At 35.3% G+C, this 17,146-nt stretch overlaps 1 protein-coding gene across 11 annotated transcripts in view; it reads right to left on the bottom strand.

The window, feature by feature from the left end:
- The window catches only part of Hmbox1 (homeobox containing 1), a 162,518-nt gene that overhangs the window by 64,155 nt on the left and 81,217 nt on the right, over positions 1–17,146 (bottom strand). For all 11 annotated transcript variants that reach the window (XM_046423336.2, XM_046423335.2, XM_058572351.1 and 8 more), the window contains one exon: positions 12,530–12,615. In XM_046423336.2, coding sequence (XP_046279292.1) covers positions 12,530–12,615 — 86 coding nt within the window. The remainder of the gene's footprint in view (positions 1–12,529; positions 12,616–17,146) is intronic.

Genomic DNA, 17,146 nt, shown 5'->3' on the forward strand with positions numbered 1-17,146 from the left:
GTGAAGCACTTTCACAAACAAGATACTTTTTAGGAAACTTATTTCCTTCTCTAGGTATAAGCAGGTGTTAGTGCTCATCATTTTCCTTTGTTTTGATCCAGAATTCTTTTTTGTACTAGAAATTGAACTTGGGGGGCTTCACTACTGAGCTCCATTCCCAGTCTTTTTTATTTTGAGACAAGGTCTTACTAAGCCACTGAGGGTCTTTCTATGTTGTTGAGACAGAGACTGGCCTTGAACTTGTGATCCTCCTGCTTCAGCCTCCCTACCAGGGGAGATTAAAGGCAAGTGAAATTGCAACTGGCTTGGTCCAGAATTCTTAATTGGTTTTGTCTATTTCAATGGCTACTGCTTCCTTAAAGATAGAGGTTTTCTTTTTTTAAATTATCTTTACTATTTGAGGGGAGTTAGAGGTCAGAAGAGGGTTAGCAATGTTCCTCAATCTTCTAAAGTTTGATATCTGATGAGCAAACAAACACACAAACAAAAAAAACACCCCATTATCTTACAATGAAATTGTTTTATTTTTCTGAGGCTTCAATTTTTCCCTCTTTTTTTCTTTTAGGTACTAAGAATTGAACCCAGGGGAGTTTTGCCACTGAAGTATATTCTTAGCCATTTTTTTTAATTTTATATTTTGAGACAGGATCCCACTAAGTTTCTTAGAGGTTCACTAAGTTGGTGAGGCTGGCCTTAGATTTGCAATCTCTTCTGCTTCAGCCTCCAGAATCACTGGGATTACAAGGAAGGGTACGTCACTGTACCTGGCTTTCTTCATACATTTAATCTTTGAAAATGTTTTGGTTATTTGCTGCTTCATAAAAACTTGTAAGAGTTCTTTTGATATATCATAGATATTTGCTCTATATGATGCAAATAACTTTCAGTGTGAATCTTGTCTAGAGTGCTCTTTTAGATATATACTTAAAATTTTTATACAATTAAATCCATCCAATTTTATCTTTTGGCAGGGAGGCTTTCCTACCTCAAATAAAAATAGTCAATAATTTCTTCTAATATAGTGTAGGATTTTCAGCATGTATGCAGAAACTAATTTCTTCTTCTGGTTTGATGTTACAATCTATTTTATTTGTTCATTTTCAAACAAATAATACGTGAGAAAACATTATTTCCTTACAGATTTAAAATGCTTTCTTTATTTAAGTTGAATTTCCTTTCAAGGATCTATTATTGAGCTCTGTTCTGTATAACTGATACATTCACCTATGTGACAACATGACTCTGTATTACTTTAACCAAACAGTGTATTTTACTATCTGGTAGGGAAAATTTGCTCAAACTGTTTTTCCCAATCCTTAAAGAATTTTATTCCACCCCCAGCCCCACTTTTCTTTTCTGTATTTTTAGTACCAAGGATTGAACTCTGGGCACTCAAGCATTGAGCCACATCCCCAGCCCTTTTTGTATTTTATTTAGAGACAGGGTCTCACTCAGTTGCTTAGGGCCTGGCTAAGTTGCTGAGGCTGGCTTTGAATTTGTGATCTTCCTACCTCAGCTTACCAAGCTGCTAGGATTACAGGCTTACACCACCTTGCTTGGCAATACCCCCCCACTTTTTATTAGTTGTATACACTGATGGGATTTGTTGTTACATATTCTCACATGCACACAATATAACAATATAATTTGGCCAATATCCCTGACCAGCATGTCCTCCTTCCTTCCCTGACGCTTACTCCTTGGATCCTTTCCTCTATTGATCTCCCTTTGATATCCATGAGATTCACTCCCACCTTTATTTTCCTTTTTTCTCTCTGGCTTCTACATATGAGAGAAAAACATACATACCCCTTAACCTTCAGACTTTGACTTATTTCACTTAATATGATGGTCTCTAATTCCACCCATTTCCCTGTAAATGCCATAATACCATTTTTCTTTACGGCTGAATAAAAGTGTATATATATGTGTGTGTGTGCATACACATTTTCTTTCTTTCTTTTTTAAAAAAATTTTGTTGTGGGCTGGGGATGTGGCTCAAGCGGTAGTGTACTTGCCTGGCGAGCGTGCGGCCCAGGTTTGATCCTCAGCACCACATACAAACAAAGATGTTGTGTCCTCCGAGAACTAAAAAACAAATATTAAAAAAATTCTCTCTCTTTAAAAAATAAAAATTAAAAAAAAAAATTTTGTTGTGGTTTTAGATGGACAGAAAGCCTTTATTTTATTATAGGACAGAAAGCCCTACCATGTTTTCTTTATCCATTCATCCATAGATGGGTACCTAGACTGCCTCTATAGTTTGACTATTGTGAATAGTGTTGTTATAAACATGGGTATCATGTGTCACTCTATTAAAATGACTCTAATTCTTATGGTCTTTTGAGGAGCCTCCATACTGATTTCCATAATAGTTGGACTAATTTTCAGTCCCACCAAAGTGTTAAAGTGTTCCTTTTCTCCACATCCTCTCAAGTATTACTTGAATTCTTGATGACTGCCATTCCGACTAGTGTCAGATGAAATCTGAGTTTAGTTTTGATTTGCATTTTCGTGATTGCTAATAATGTTGAGCATTTTTTTCATGTATTTGTTGGCCACTTGTATTTCTTCATAATTTTCTATTTAATTCATTTGCCCATTTATTAATAGGGTTAATTGGTGTAAAGTTTTTCTTTTTAGCTCTTTATATATTCTAGATATTAATCCACTACTGGAAGAGTAGCTAGTGAAAATTTTCTCCTATGGGTTCTCGCTTCACATTCCTGTTTCCTTTGCTGTGCAGAAGCTTTTTAATTCGATACTGTCCCATTTATTTATTCTTAGCATTATTTCCTGAGCTCTATGGAGTCCTACTGAGAAAGTTGTTGCCTTTGTCTAAAAGCTGGAGTGTTGACTCTATGTTTTCTTCTAAAAGTTGCATAGTTTCTGGTCTAATTCTAAGATCTTTGACTCATTTTAAATTGATTTTTGTACAGGGTAAGAGAAAAAGGTCAGAGATAAAGGTAAGAGATAAAGGGGTTGTTTCTTTCTTCTACAGTTATCCCAGCGCCATTTGTTAAAAAGGCTATCTTTTCTCCAGTACAGCACAATGGTGACTTCAATGGAATCTGTCCAGGGTAAAAAAATTTTTTAGACATTTATTTAATAACTTATCCAAAGTTAAAAAACTAGTAATTAAATTCTGAAATCAGACTTTAAATCCAGACAGTCCACTGTCAAAGTCATGCTCCTGCCACCATACTGTACTTCCTTTCTATACTGAATTTCTATGTTAAGAAAAACTGGTTTTGCAACAAAACAAGTAACAACCAGGTGCAGAAGATGGGAAAATGAGTCAAATCTCCTTTAGTCTTGGTTTTCTCATCTGTAACTGGGAAGTTAACACCTGCTTCTCAAATATACAAACCAGTTAGCACAGCATCTAGCACTTAGTTAAGTGTTAAATAAATTACAGCCAAAAATAAAACCCCTCTTAAAAAAAAGCTTAGCTTAGAGGGTGCACACAAGAACAAAACAGAGTCACTGGCTATCTATAACTCACTTCCAAGGCTACACACTATTCTGCTAGGAACCCAGCATAATGATGAAGCTAAGTCAGACTGAAAAAATGTGGCCAAACAATGGTTTAAGAAATATTCTTCATATTTAATATTATTAGGTCTATTAATTATTTTAACACATAGCCCTCAGCCCTCAAATGTTTCAGGGACATTCTTCATCTTCTGGAAAAATAAGACAAACTGGAATAAAATGTCCTACAAAAACTACTTTGCAATGGAGGGTTTCTAAGGACCAAGCAAAATAGTAAAATTTAACTTGAGGGTATTTTTATAATATTAAATGCTTTTATATAAGCTCCCTCCCACCAAATTGAGCAACTTTAAAACTTTATAGGCCTCTCAGGTATGAAGAACCCTAGCGCAGTTTGGTTAATTCAAGCTTCAGTTCCTTACCTAACTAGATTTAGTTAACTATTCGTTATATAATATAGTATTGATAATGATCTGATAGAACAAATTGTTATCTCAGCAGAGTGGTACATGCCTGTAATCCCAGGACAGATCCCAACTTTGAGGCCAGGCTTGGAAGTCACCAGCAAGACCCTGGGTGGCAGGGAAGGAGGGAGGAAGAGGAGAGAAAAGAGGAGAAAAAAAGAGAGAGAAGAGGAAGAATGGACAGACAAGCTGGGGATATAGTTTAATGGTAGAGCACCCCTGGGTTAATCCCTAATACAGCAAAAGGGGGGAAAAAAAGGAAATTATGTGTAGCCACTGATATAAATCCTTCAATTTAAAATCTATCTCTAAGTTAAACAGTAAGAGTTAACAGGATAATTTCTTCTGTTTCAGCCACCCAAATCTCTGGGGATTATAGGCATGCGCCACCATGTGTGATTAAAAGTAAAAACTTTTAAACCACAGAACAGCATCTGTTCTTATTCTACAGAGGGTATAATATGAGAAAATTCCAACATACATTCTGTAAAAACAGGTATAACGTTGACAAATAAAGTCCATCCAAAGAAAATGTGAAAAGGTTTCTTCTAACATAAATGAAAGCATTCAATTTGGAGACAGATACATCTCACATGTAGAAACATGGCAATTTTGTAAATAGATAATAGATAGATAGCCTTCAAGCCAGAGATCTACTTAATTTTGTGTGTGTGTGTGTGTGTGGTGCTGGGGATTGAATACAGGGCCTTGTACATGTGAGGCAAGCACTCTACCAACTGAGCTATATCCCCAGTCCTGGAGATCTACTTAAAAACTGATAAAATCCACAAGGTAAGAACTGATAAAGATCTTTTTAAATGAGCAAGATGAATTATATGTGATTATTATTATAGAAATTCCATAGTCTGTTGTTCACGTTCTATTTCTAATTTGGAAAAAAATCCTACTTTTTAATAGCAACTTTATTCATAATTGCCAAAAGTTGAGAGCAACATTATGTCCTCCAGTAGATGAATAAATTGTGGCATACCTAGATAAGGAAATATTCAGCAGTGAAAGGATATGAAAAGGCACAGGGAAGCTTCAAGATATTACGTGAAAGAAGTCAATCTGAAGCTGTATACCATGACTCCAACTATATGACATTCTAAAGAATTATTAACAATGGTTGTCAGGAGCTGAGGGAGAAGGAGGTATAAATAGGCAGAGCACAGAAAAATTTTAGGGCAGTGAAACTATTCTGTGTGATTCTATAGGACAGATACATGTAATCAGACATTTTATCCAAACTCTACGTAATGTGCAATGCTCCAAAAGGAATCAGATATAAACTATGCACTTCAGTTGACAACAACATGTCAGTATAGGTTCACTGACTGTAACAAATGCACCACTCTGGATGGTGACAGTAGGGAAGGTTTGTATGGGAGGTGGGCAGGGAGTATATAGAGAACCTCTGTACTTTATGTTCATTTTGCTATGAACCTTAATCTACTTTAGAGAAAAAAATATTTTTTAAAGAAGTAAAGTAACACGTTAGTTGGTTATTATTATCTGGTCTGAGTTCTCTGGTTAGAGAAAGGATCAACATATTAATTTTTATACCTCTGTAAAGAAGTTAATATATTACATGTGTAATATTTTCATCCTTCAATTTAAAGATAAATAAAAAAGCAAAGTGATTTGAATATACTTAGGACACTTCTAAAAACAGTTCAGAACTTGAAAACACAAATTCTTACATTTGCGGAACTAGATACAGGTAAGATATCTACCTATTAAATGTACTTCTATTGTAAAAACAATAAAATTTAACAACTAGGAAAGATACCTAGAAACTGCTATAGTCTGAATGCTCAAACTGAAATCCTTACTTGCCTTGACAATGATATGCCATGATCTTGGACTTCCCGGCTCCTGGGACTATGAGAAATAAATTTGTATTCCTAATATGCTACCCAGTTTTGTTATTTTATTATAACTACCAGCTCTACTGGACTAACACAGAAAATATCTGGTCAATGCCCTTTGTTATGGTTTGGATGTGAGGTTTCCCTAAAAAACTCATCTGTGAGGCAATGCAAGAAAGTTCAGAGAGGAAATGATAGGGCTGTGAAAGCCTTATCCTAATCAGTGAACTAATTCCTGATGGGATTAACTGAGTGGTAATACTGGGGGAGGTGGGGCATTGGGAGTGTGGCTTTGGGACATATCTTTTTATCTGGTGAGTGTAGTCTCTTGCTGTCTGTTTTCTGATCATCATGTGAGCCAATTTCCTCTGCCACACTCTTCTGCCATGATATGATGCTCAGCCTCACTTCTAGCCCCATGGAATGGAGCTGGCCTTCTATGTACTAAGACCATTGAAACTGGGAGCCCTTAATAAACTTCGCCTCCTTTACAACTGTCCTGATTGGATGTTTTAGTTACAGCAGCAAAAAAGCTAATATAGAAATTGATATCGAGAAGTGGGGTCCTTGCCGTGACTAACCTGACCATGTGGCTCATAAGTATTTGGAACTTTTTGAAATTCGCTGGCAGAATTTTGAGATTTGTAGCTGGAGATGCTTGTAAGCAGAGATTAATGGCCAATTTTGGTGGGAGCTCAGAAGAACAGAATGCCAACAGGACCATGGTTAGTGAAGAGAGGGTTCAGAAAATGAGGACTTATTTTTTGGAATTTGGAGTAGAGGCCATTCTTGTTAACTTCTGGCTGAGAAGTTATCTGCATTTTGCCTGTGTCCAGAGACTTTCTGTGAGGCTGATTTTAAAAGCAATGGACTTCTTAATCTGGCAGAAGAAATGTCTAAGCAGCATAGCATCCAAGAAGTGATACAGGTATTGTTGGAGGCTTTTCAGACAAGTTTATATATTCAGGAGCAGAAAGCAAAGCAGAAAGATTTGAAAAACTTGGACTTGAAAATCAAAAGTAAAACTGGCTGCTAAGGGAGTTGCAATTGTTAAAGACATTACAGCAACTAAAGAAATGCTAAAGACTTTGCCCAGAGATGTATGAAAGATACCTTGAGGGGCTGGAGTTGTGGCTCAGTGGTAGCAGCTTGCTTAGAGTGTGAGGCACTGGGTCTCAGCACTGCATATAAATAAATTAATAAAATAAAGGTCCATCAACAACAACAACAAAAAAAAAAAAAAAAAGAAAAGAAAGAAGGAAAGATGGCTTGAGGGCATCTTAGGAGCTGGTAAGATGACACACATCTCAAGCTCAAGGGAGTAAAGGTGAAAATTCTCTTTAGAACAGACCAGCAAGGAATCCTTCTTGCACAAGGGGGGCCTAGGAAGTATTTTCAATGTGCTCAGCCACCCAGACAAGATACTCAGAGGCTGCTTTAGCCAGGGTCCTTGAAGGCTAGGCTACTGTTCAACATGGCAGCAGACCTTGGCATTAACCACGTGGTGCTGGTTCTGCAGGATGCAGGATGCTGGAGTTAGGGGGTCATAGAGGCTTTCACCCAGATTTCAAAGGAAGACCCTGGAAGCCAGGCAAGGTGTAGCAGAGTCAGAGTCCCTGCTGGCACTCCCAAGAAGACAAGCTGTGGAGATTGGAGGAGGAAGCTGAAGCTACAGTGCAGACACCAAGATTAAGGAATGCCAATAACATGAGACATGGTCCTAGGAAAGCTACAGGAATTGAACAGAGACAAGTCAACAGAAAGGCCACTTGGGAAGCAACCAACAAGGCCACAGGGGCAGAGCTACACAAGTCCTTTGGAGATGACATCATGACAAATGATCCAGATTCCAAACAAAGAACTATAAGACCTGTTTGCCCAGCTGGATTTTGGTCTTGCTTTGGTCCTATCCCTTCTTTCTCTATTGCTATTTTTACAAATGGAAATATCTACTAAGTACCTTTATATATTAGATATTTGTAAATTGCTTTTAATTTTACAGGAGCTCACTATGCAAGATTCTCTTGAGCCTCAGAGAAGACTTTGGACTTGAACTTTGAGCAATCTTGGAACTGTTGAGACTTAGGGGACTCTTGGGAATTAACTAAATGTATTTTGCATTGTCAGATGCATGTGAGCTTTGGGGGTTGAGGTGAAATATTATGGTTTGGATTGAGGTGTTCCCCCAAAACTCATGTGTGAGACAATACAAGAAAGTTCAGAAGAATGATTGGTTGTGAGAACCTTAACCCAATCAGTGAACAAATCCCTGATGGGATTAACTGAATGGTAATGGAGGAGGTGGGGCACTGGGAGTGTGGCTTGGAGTATATATTTTTATCTGGTGAGTGAAGTCTCTCTCTGCTTTCTGATCATCATGTGAACTCTTTCCCTCTGTCACACTCTTCTATCATGATGTACTCTTCTATCATGTGTTCTGGCCGATCTCGTGCCCTGAGGAATAGAGCCAGCTTTCTATGGACTGAGACCTCTTGAAATCCTAAATCTCCAAATAAATTTCCTCTTAAAATTGTTCTGGTCAGATCTTTTAGTCATAGCAGTGAAAAAGCTGACTAAAACACCCCTCATCTTTTAAGTATGGAGAATGAGGCTCCCAGTCACAAGGCAATTTAATGGCAGAAAAACTAAAACCTTGGTATTTTGTGGCTTTTCCATAATATTATTATGATTTTTAAAAAAATGTGATAAATTTCTTAAAATTCAGAGTTATTGAGTGTTTTTTTCCCTTCTTCCACGTACTTATTTTTTTCCGAAGGACATGAATCCAATTAGTACATTTCTTTGGTGATAAGTACTCATCAAGCTCTGTCCATTCACTCATTTATTCTGTGTGCCTGATTTTTCCCAGGTCATTTTTTAAAATATTATGTTTTCAGAATTCTTAAACAGCCTAAGAAAACATTATACCTTGAAAGTGAATATAGAACACATGTGTTTATTATTAAAGTGAAGGTCATGCTCATTCCCCCACCCCCATTGTTAGTGAGAATTTAGAATCTTGGCCGACCTCTTACAGAGGTAGAAGTCCACCCTCAGTGGGAGCAGCTGTGACTGTGAAGGAAGCTACAAATAACATGCTGGGAATTCAGCAGGCACTGTTATTATATCCTGTTTATACTGTCATTTTTCCTATCAGTAGGATATTATTTATACAGACCCCACCCATGAACTTCTTGTTTATCTTATTATACAAACCTGCCAAATCTATAATAAGAAATTTCTGTACTTGTTTCTGGAACAACACATGTGTTATAATTTTGTACCTCGCTACACTTTTTAGCATTTTTTTTTTTTTGGTTGTTGTTGTTGTTATGCACCATTCGTTCTCATTTTTATCTCAAGGTTGATTTCACATATTAGAGTTGAACTTAAATGACTTAATTTAAGAGAATCTGTTACAGGACAAAATTCCAGAACATCACATTCTAAACTTTATTTTGGGGATAGATTTCATTGTGTAGATGTTCTTTTCAGATAAACTTGACTAATTTGTTTAAAGACAGAACACACCATTCAGGTGTTCTAGGGAGTAAGCAATGGATGCTGAGGATTCATTTCCCAGGCTCTCTCTATTCTAGGTATGTCAATTATGAGGGTCAGCCTTTATTCAGACTCTTACTAACTTTCTATACTCTTCAGTTAGCAGCTCTGTCCTCGTTTGTTAGCTTGATGGCTTGACAGGCTGGGTAAAAATGTAACATAATAAATAATATAGTAGAAACAAAAGAATTAAAGTAAATTGGCCAAAAGAAAAAAATATGCCAGTCTGGTTACCAATGTTCCTCATAGATCCTCTGTAGATTAAAAAAAAAAAGTAATTTTCTTATGGGCAAAAACTTATGTGGCATATGTTAACCAAATAAATAATTATTCTTGTAAAGGTCACAATGGACTATTTTTCACATTTAGTTTGTGTTAACATCATCAACAATCCCTTTATATCACAAAGTAGCTCTAAGAGGTAGCTAGGTAAACAGGAAATGTTCAGAATGCCTGTTCAATGGTAGCCTCTGGGCATGTGTAGGAAAAGGTCACTGCCTTTGAAGACCACTCCTCTAAAATGGTAACTAAAATGAGCACTAACACTTAGGGCAGGGAAATTCAGAATACATTATAACAGCAAAAGATAACAGCTGAGATAATCTTGAAAAATGGAGATTGATGAGGATGTGATGAGGAGATAAAAGGCCTCCTAGGTAACAATGAAGAATGTAAAAGCATACACCTGAGCAGAGCTCTGGAAACTACAGGAGTTTTGCTGAATATGGTTAGAGGGTATGCTGAATAGAAGATGAAGGAAAGGAAGCTAGAGTTGTATTACATGGAATTTTTTTTAGACTCTTAGTGGAGAATCACTAAAGATATGTGCCTGAGGAAGGATGAACCCAACCCAAGTTTTTGGAGTAGAAATGAAAAGGAAGAACAAGTTGGGGTGATGCTGAAATGAGGGAAGACTTTTTAACACAACAGAGATCCACAATTATGGGAGCAAAAGGAAGGTCCGTGTGCTATATAACAGATGATAACTGTCTAAATATATATTTCAACTCTTGCTTTCAAAAACAAGAGCTGGCATACTACTGAATGATGTAATGTTAAACAATGTCAACCAACTGAAGTTAATGTCAGGAACATTTACTAGTCTCCTAGAATATTATTTCTCAAACCTAAATCACTTGGAGATGTGGTTAAAATTGTTCTCAGTAGGTTTAAAGTGGTACTTTTGTATTTTTACATTTCTTAAGAAGCTCCCAGGTGATCTCAACACAGCTGTTTCATGGACTATATTTTGAGAAGCAAGATATGAAGACATCTTTCAGTTTCTTATCCAAAATGGCAATATTTGATGTACCATGTTTAGCCAATTATGGTATATCTAGTGCTTTTAGATGTGCCTGAGAAACACTTTCTAAAGGAATCTTATTAGGATTTGCATCAATGTTGGATGGGTTTCAAAGGCACTATTTTAAAAGCCCAAGATGATTAAAGATTCAGTGTATATAACACATTCAGAAATATTTCTACCTGAACAATATCAACTTTGTAATGATGTACTACAATTTTGTCTTTTTTTTAAGTCTTATAAACTAGAATATACTATCGCTTCCAGTCATGAAGGCTGAATTAAAAGTGCAAAACGACAAAATTCCATCTATTCATAGCCTGTCACATCAGTGAGATTCAATAAAACCTGTGTAACTTGCCCTTATACTGTACTGTAGTAAGCACCATGACTTAGTGCTTGAAGATAAAGATTAAGAATTTTAAATAACCCATTGATAAACACCTAAAGATAATAATTAATTTCACACCCCTCCTTGGGTTTAAGACTTCTAAATGGGCTAGGAGCAGTAGCTCATGTCTATAGTCTCAGCAAATTGGGAGGCAGGCAAGAGAATCCTAGTTCAAGGCCAGCCTCTACAACTTAGGGATACCCTGTCTTAAAAGAACAATAAAAAAGGGCTAGGGGTATAACTCAGGGATAGAGTAAACTGGATTAAGTCCCCAGTACCTGCCCCCCTCCACAACTTCTATATGGAAGGGCATGTCTTAAAACTCTCACCAAGAAAAGAGACGTGTCATTTACAAAAATATATCACTATTATATAATAATATATTACTCCCACATCTAGCTGAACTTCGATATTTGATATTTGAAATGAAAGTTAAAAATCCTTAATCTTAAATTTTGTTTTTAACCAAATTAATACTCAGTAACAGCCTTCTAAGTAAATTAGTTTCAATACATATCAATGTCTCAGAATAGAAAGACTATCTTAAAATTGAAAGATACCATTGAAGATCAGACCCAGGTTTTTCATTATAGAAACACAGAATTTCATAAAGAAAATTGTGGCACAGAGAATGAAAAGTCTAAAGACACATAGGTTCCTAGTGTTAAAAAAAAAAAAAGAGGGTAAATCAATTTTAAGTTTACTAATGCCAAACATACAAAACTGAAACTACAAAATGTAGCTGAAAGAGATTCTGGTTCCTCCAATAACTAGACACAGTTAATACTTTAGATTCTTATAAATCACTGAAATGCAAGAAAAAGACCACATACCAACAAAGACATGCTAAGACCAAATTTAAGAACTTTATAAAAAATGCAATCTGAATAGAGAATGACACATATATACCACATATTAAAGATGGGTTTTGGGTGAGGGTGGAGAATGGGATGGGATATAAATAACAAAGAGAAGACAATGGTAACACATCTTTTCAATAATGGTTTGAGGAAAGCTTTCACACACAGAAAAGTGGTTACAAAATCCCCATAGCTTCTTTGCCCTCACAAATCACTCTTTAACTGGTACAATAAGGAACTCAATTTGGAGGACTCCAAAGCTTTTATAAATTAAATGGAGCTAGCATTTGGATGTGCTTGTGTCATAAGCTTTGTTACAATTAAAACTAGAGAAACCTATTTTTAGCCATAACATATCAAATTTTTTGCTTATTACAAATGCTATAAAACTTACTAGCACATGTGAAAAAAAAAGAATCACTGGAGAAGTTCTGTGATAACAGAGACAATGGTTTTAAATCATAGGCATACATTATTATGCCTAAGTTGACAAATCTGCACTGCAATGCAGAAATGCAAATAACATCTGCACAGAAGGCAGAGACAAGACATAATTTCAGAATAAAGGGGTCTTCAGCTCTTACCTGTTACCTGTGCAACAACTGCTTGGGAAATCCTCCGATTGGCAAGAAAGGCTTTGATTTCCTCTTTTATCACACTGCTGTCCCTCCTAACAAAAACAGAAGACAAGACCAACAATGTATGTTGAAGGTAGAAATCCTCATCTTTGCTAAAAGAAACGTGAAGCAGAGAGGAGGGGAGAACACAGAAAGAAAGGACACAAAAATAAAAAAGGTAAACGAACCAAACTTGTGTGAAAATATGAAATTACAACAAACCAAGAACACCAAATATTTGAGTGCTTAAACATCACAACATCAGACAGACACTTTACTGAATGCCACTGAAGACATCAGTCTAATATCAGTTATGGTTCATCTCATGCATGCTGTATATAACTCACATTAGGAACAGGGCTGTCACATAGTATTTATGAAGTTTTTTTACTGGTAAGTAAATATATGTTACGCAGAAATTCCAGAAAAATGAAAAGCAACGAGAAAATCAGTCGTGAATAGACTACGGGTCTGTATATTAACTAAGCAACTGTGCGCACACTGTTCTCTTAAAAATCTTTAAAATGATTAAGGAAGAAACTGTTATCATTCTCACAGCTGAAAATACCAGCCATTTTAAGAAAGGCTTTGCCTTGTTTTTGTTGTATAAAAAAATTAATGGGATAGGTGGAATATTAAACTTTACTGCTGAAAAAGTACGTATTAATAAAAATTACACTTTATTCTGTTCGTAGGATTATATATTCTAGACCTATTTTTTCCTTTATTAAAATGCCTATTACAAATTTTTACTTCCTTAAAAATTCAACAAATTCTCAAAAGACCAGACTTTTTTATGAGAAAGACAAGGAAAGGCAAGACTTCTGTTTCTCCACTAGAACAAACAGAATACCTAAATACAAGCATATGTAAACCCTTAGAACTGACCAATTTCTCTTTGAATGCCTTATCTTCAATAAGATTACAAAAGTACAGGCCTGATTTTTGTTCAAGCTCAAAGTAACACAGATAGTGGTAAGTTATTATCTAATAAAGGAGTCAGCAAATTACGGCCCATAATCTGAATCTGGTCTGCCATTTGTTCTTACATAACCTATGACCTAAGAGTTATTTTCTCAGATGAACATTTGCAATTATTTTGAGCAAAATATTATCTCCCTCCCTCATTTCATTCTTCCGATTAGTGAACCTGCATTTTAAAAATTGTATTCACTTATTGTTATATATTGATATTTATTAATAAATATCTCTGGCCATATTCTTCTTCTCTTGTATATAGCCTAAATTTTGTCTTTTGGCCACCGGTCTAAACGATAACAATAATTGATTCTAAACTTTGCTGACCTTTGATCTGAGTCAAAGGGTATCACAAAATGTTTACACGTTGTTTCCTGTATGAATCACAACTCTTTAAAGGGGTTTGAATCTTTCTGTAGATTATTTGGAGAAACTCAAGAAAAGTTCCTATGCGAAAATAATCAGTGGTGATATTTTTAATCTATTGGCTAGAAATCCTAACCAAAAAGATTCCTAAAGGAAGAAACTAATCAGCTGCCTAATAACAGTATTTAAAATTTCTCATAGTGATTTTGATTCTGATGCAGATACTGGCTAGGTTCTTCCCAAAATGCTTGTGTGTATATAATTACTTGAGCAAGGAATAACTTTTGCACTATGTATTCCAATTGACTTATGTATATAAAACAACCAAACATATGGTGTCTGAAACAACAAAAAATTAATTTTAAAAATTTTCTTCTATGAAAACAAAACCAAATTTAGGAGAATAGTTATTCAGGTTAAATGAAAAAAAAATGTGCTTTTATGGGAAAAATGAGTTAATAGTATTTTCTTGACAACTGAGTTAAATTAAAATTTAAATGTTTATTTTAAATCAAATTCACCTAGAGCAGACACTAAATCATACAGAAGAGATGACACTGAATTATTCCAATAGGGAATATCCAGTTTGTGAATTATTAAAGAATGAAGGAATCCCCAAAGTCACAAAACAGCAATTCACAGACATCTCATTGTCCATACTCTTCAATATTCTGCAAGTTTCTTAAGTACTCATGAGTTAAAACACATACACACATAAACACACACACACACACACACACACTTCCCCAACAAAACAAAACAAAGTTTTTTACTGTCTTTACCAGACAGCAACTTTCTTGAAAGAAAAACCTAAAACTAAAGATTGAGTGAGGAGGGAATGCTGGGACATAGCACAGTGGCAGAGTGCTTGCTGGGCAAGACACTGAGTTCAATTTCTAGCATCAAAAAAAAAAAAAAAAAAAAAAGATACAGGGGGAGTAGCAGGGTGGCCTAGTCTTCTAGTTCAGTGACTGAAATGTGAAATTTTTAACTACCACGCTTAAGGCCCTGGGTTCAATCCCCACCATCACCACAAATAAAACAAAACAAAATAAACACAGGTATATGTACACACCTTGGTTTAATCATCAGGTAAAATGAGAACATTAATAAACCCTTCAAAGGGCTTGAAAATTTTTTGTCTAACAAATGAAATACTGAATAATATTAGATATTTATACATGCATGTGTTTTATACATATATTCAATGTAAAAAATTGTGAAATTATACAAGTGCTATAATAAACATTGACTATTATTTTGTAAAACTTCAGGCAGGACTCTAAGAAAATATGAAACTAATGATCTCCTATAATCATAAAAATATTGAAGTAAATATCTCTACAAGATACTCTAAGGCACCATGGGAAGAGTTCTATAACTCTTTTATTTATTTGGTTTTACTACATGTATTTTCAAAATAATAACACTATTCAACTTTCACTGTGCCAAAATCTCTTAAGTATTAAAAGAGTTCTATTCAACTGGACTTGCTTTGATATTTAAACTTTCATATATCCATTTCATTCTCTCTTCATTTGCAGCCATCTAACAACCTGCCTCTGTTCTTGTCCTCATTGTGTTCTCAGAAAATCACCAGTTTGCTAATATGAAAACTTCATTTACTCCAAATCTAATCTCTTGACTTCTACTCCTTACTTCCTCTCTTCATCTGAAATTTGACATATTCCCTAAAGAGAACGAATCCCTTTTACTTCCTTTCTCTTATAAAATCTCAAACTCCTAAAGTCTTAGTTAACTAAATCACTGTTATCTTAGATTCATCTGGGTGAGTTCCACATAAGGATGAAATTTCTCCCTTTCCACCCTCTACTTCATGTGTGCATGTATGTATGTATGTGTGTGTGTATTTGTTTATTTTTTGGTACCCAGGGACACTTAACCAATAAGCCACATCCCCAGCCCTTTATATCTTTATATTTTGAGACAGGTTTTCGGTAAGTTGCTTAATCCCTCACTAAATTGCTGAGGCTGGCTTTAAACTTGCAATCCTTCTGCCTTAGCCTTCCAAGCTACTGGAGTTACAGACATGTCTTTATTTTTATAACTTGCTAAAGTTTCCATGTTAACCTGCTATCTGAAGGAATTCACAGCAATACATCTTTATCAAATCACCATTTTTTAAAAGACACAATTTAAATGTCAATTGTTAAGCGAAGTTCTCCCTCATTCTCAAGCTAAGAAAAAGATTTCTTTGTAATGGCTAAACTTAACAATTCAATTATACTACTCACATGCTAATATATTACATGTTATCCTATATTATAGTTGTTTCTAATCTTATCTCTCCTACTACCCTGTAAAATCCTTTAGCACAAAGATTGTGTCTCATTCATCATAGGGTTTACATAACATAAAACTTAATTCATGAAATGAGTGAACAAATCTGTAGTTAAGAGATAAAAAGTTAAGGGCTGGGGTTGTAGTTCACTGGTAGGTGAGAGACAGAGTTTGATCCTCAGCACCACATAAAAATAAATAAACAAAATAAAGGTATTTTGTCTATCTACAACCATGGGGGGGTGTGTTTGTAAAAGGCTGTAAAATGGGAAACCTGATCTATTCTTATTCTCAGGTATATTTAAGTTCCCCAAATCAGGATGAAAAAGAGTTATTTATGGTTGCTTCAAATGACATTGCTTCATTTTCTGGAACAAAAGATATTAAAGACGACACATTTTAAAATGGCCTTTCATATTCTTTTAACATAGATTCTTTAAGGCCTTTCATATTCTTTTAATATAGATTGAGCATTCTTTAGATTTCTTAAAAATATTTATCTGTATCATAGATACCCAGAGATGAAGCAGAGTACTAAGACCGTCTATTTCACACTTGCATACTAATGTCCTTCACATTTGAATTAAAACTTATATAAATTTCCACCCATGAAGACATACGAAGCATAACATTAAAACTTAAAATAACACAAACCAGGTGTGGAGGCACATAACTGTAATCCCAGTGACTCATGAAGATAAGGCAGAAGAACTATAAGTTTAAGACCAGCCTTAGCAACTTAGCAAGACCTTTTCCCAGAAAATTTTTTAAAAGGATGGGGTACATGTAGCACAGTGGTAAGTGGTAAAGCATCCCTGGGGGGTTCAATTCCCAGTACTGAAAATAAAAAACACAAACAAATAAATAACAAAAACAAAACAAAAAATACACTAAAAGAAAAGCTACAATATGTGAATAACCAACATGTTAATTGTATTT

This window comes from Marmota monax, unplaced genomic scaffold (assembly GCF_021218885.2).
Source record: "Marmota monax isolate L192 unplaced genomic scaffold, Marmota_monax_Labrador192_F-V1.1 WCK01_AAM20220418_F8-fsc00347, whole genome shotgun sequence".
In the NCBI taxonomy this organism is placed as follows: Eukaryota; Metazoa; Chordata; class Mammalia; order Rodentia; family Sciuridae; genus Marmota; species Marmota monax.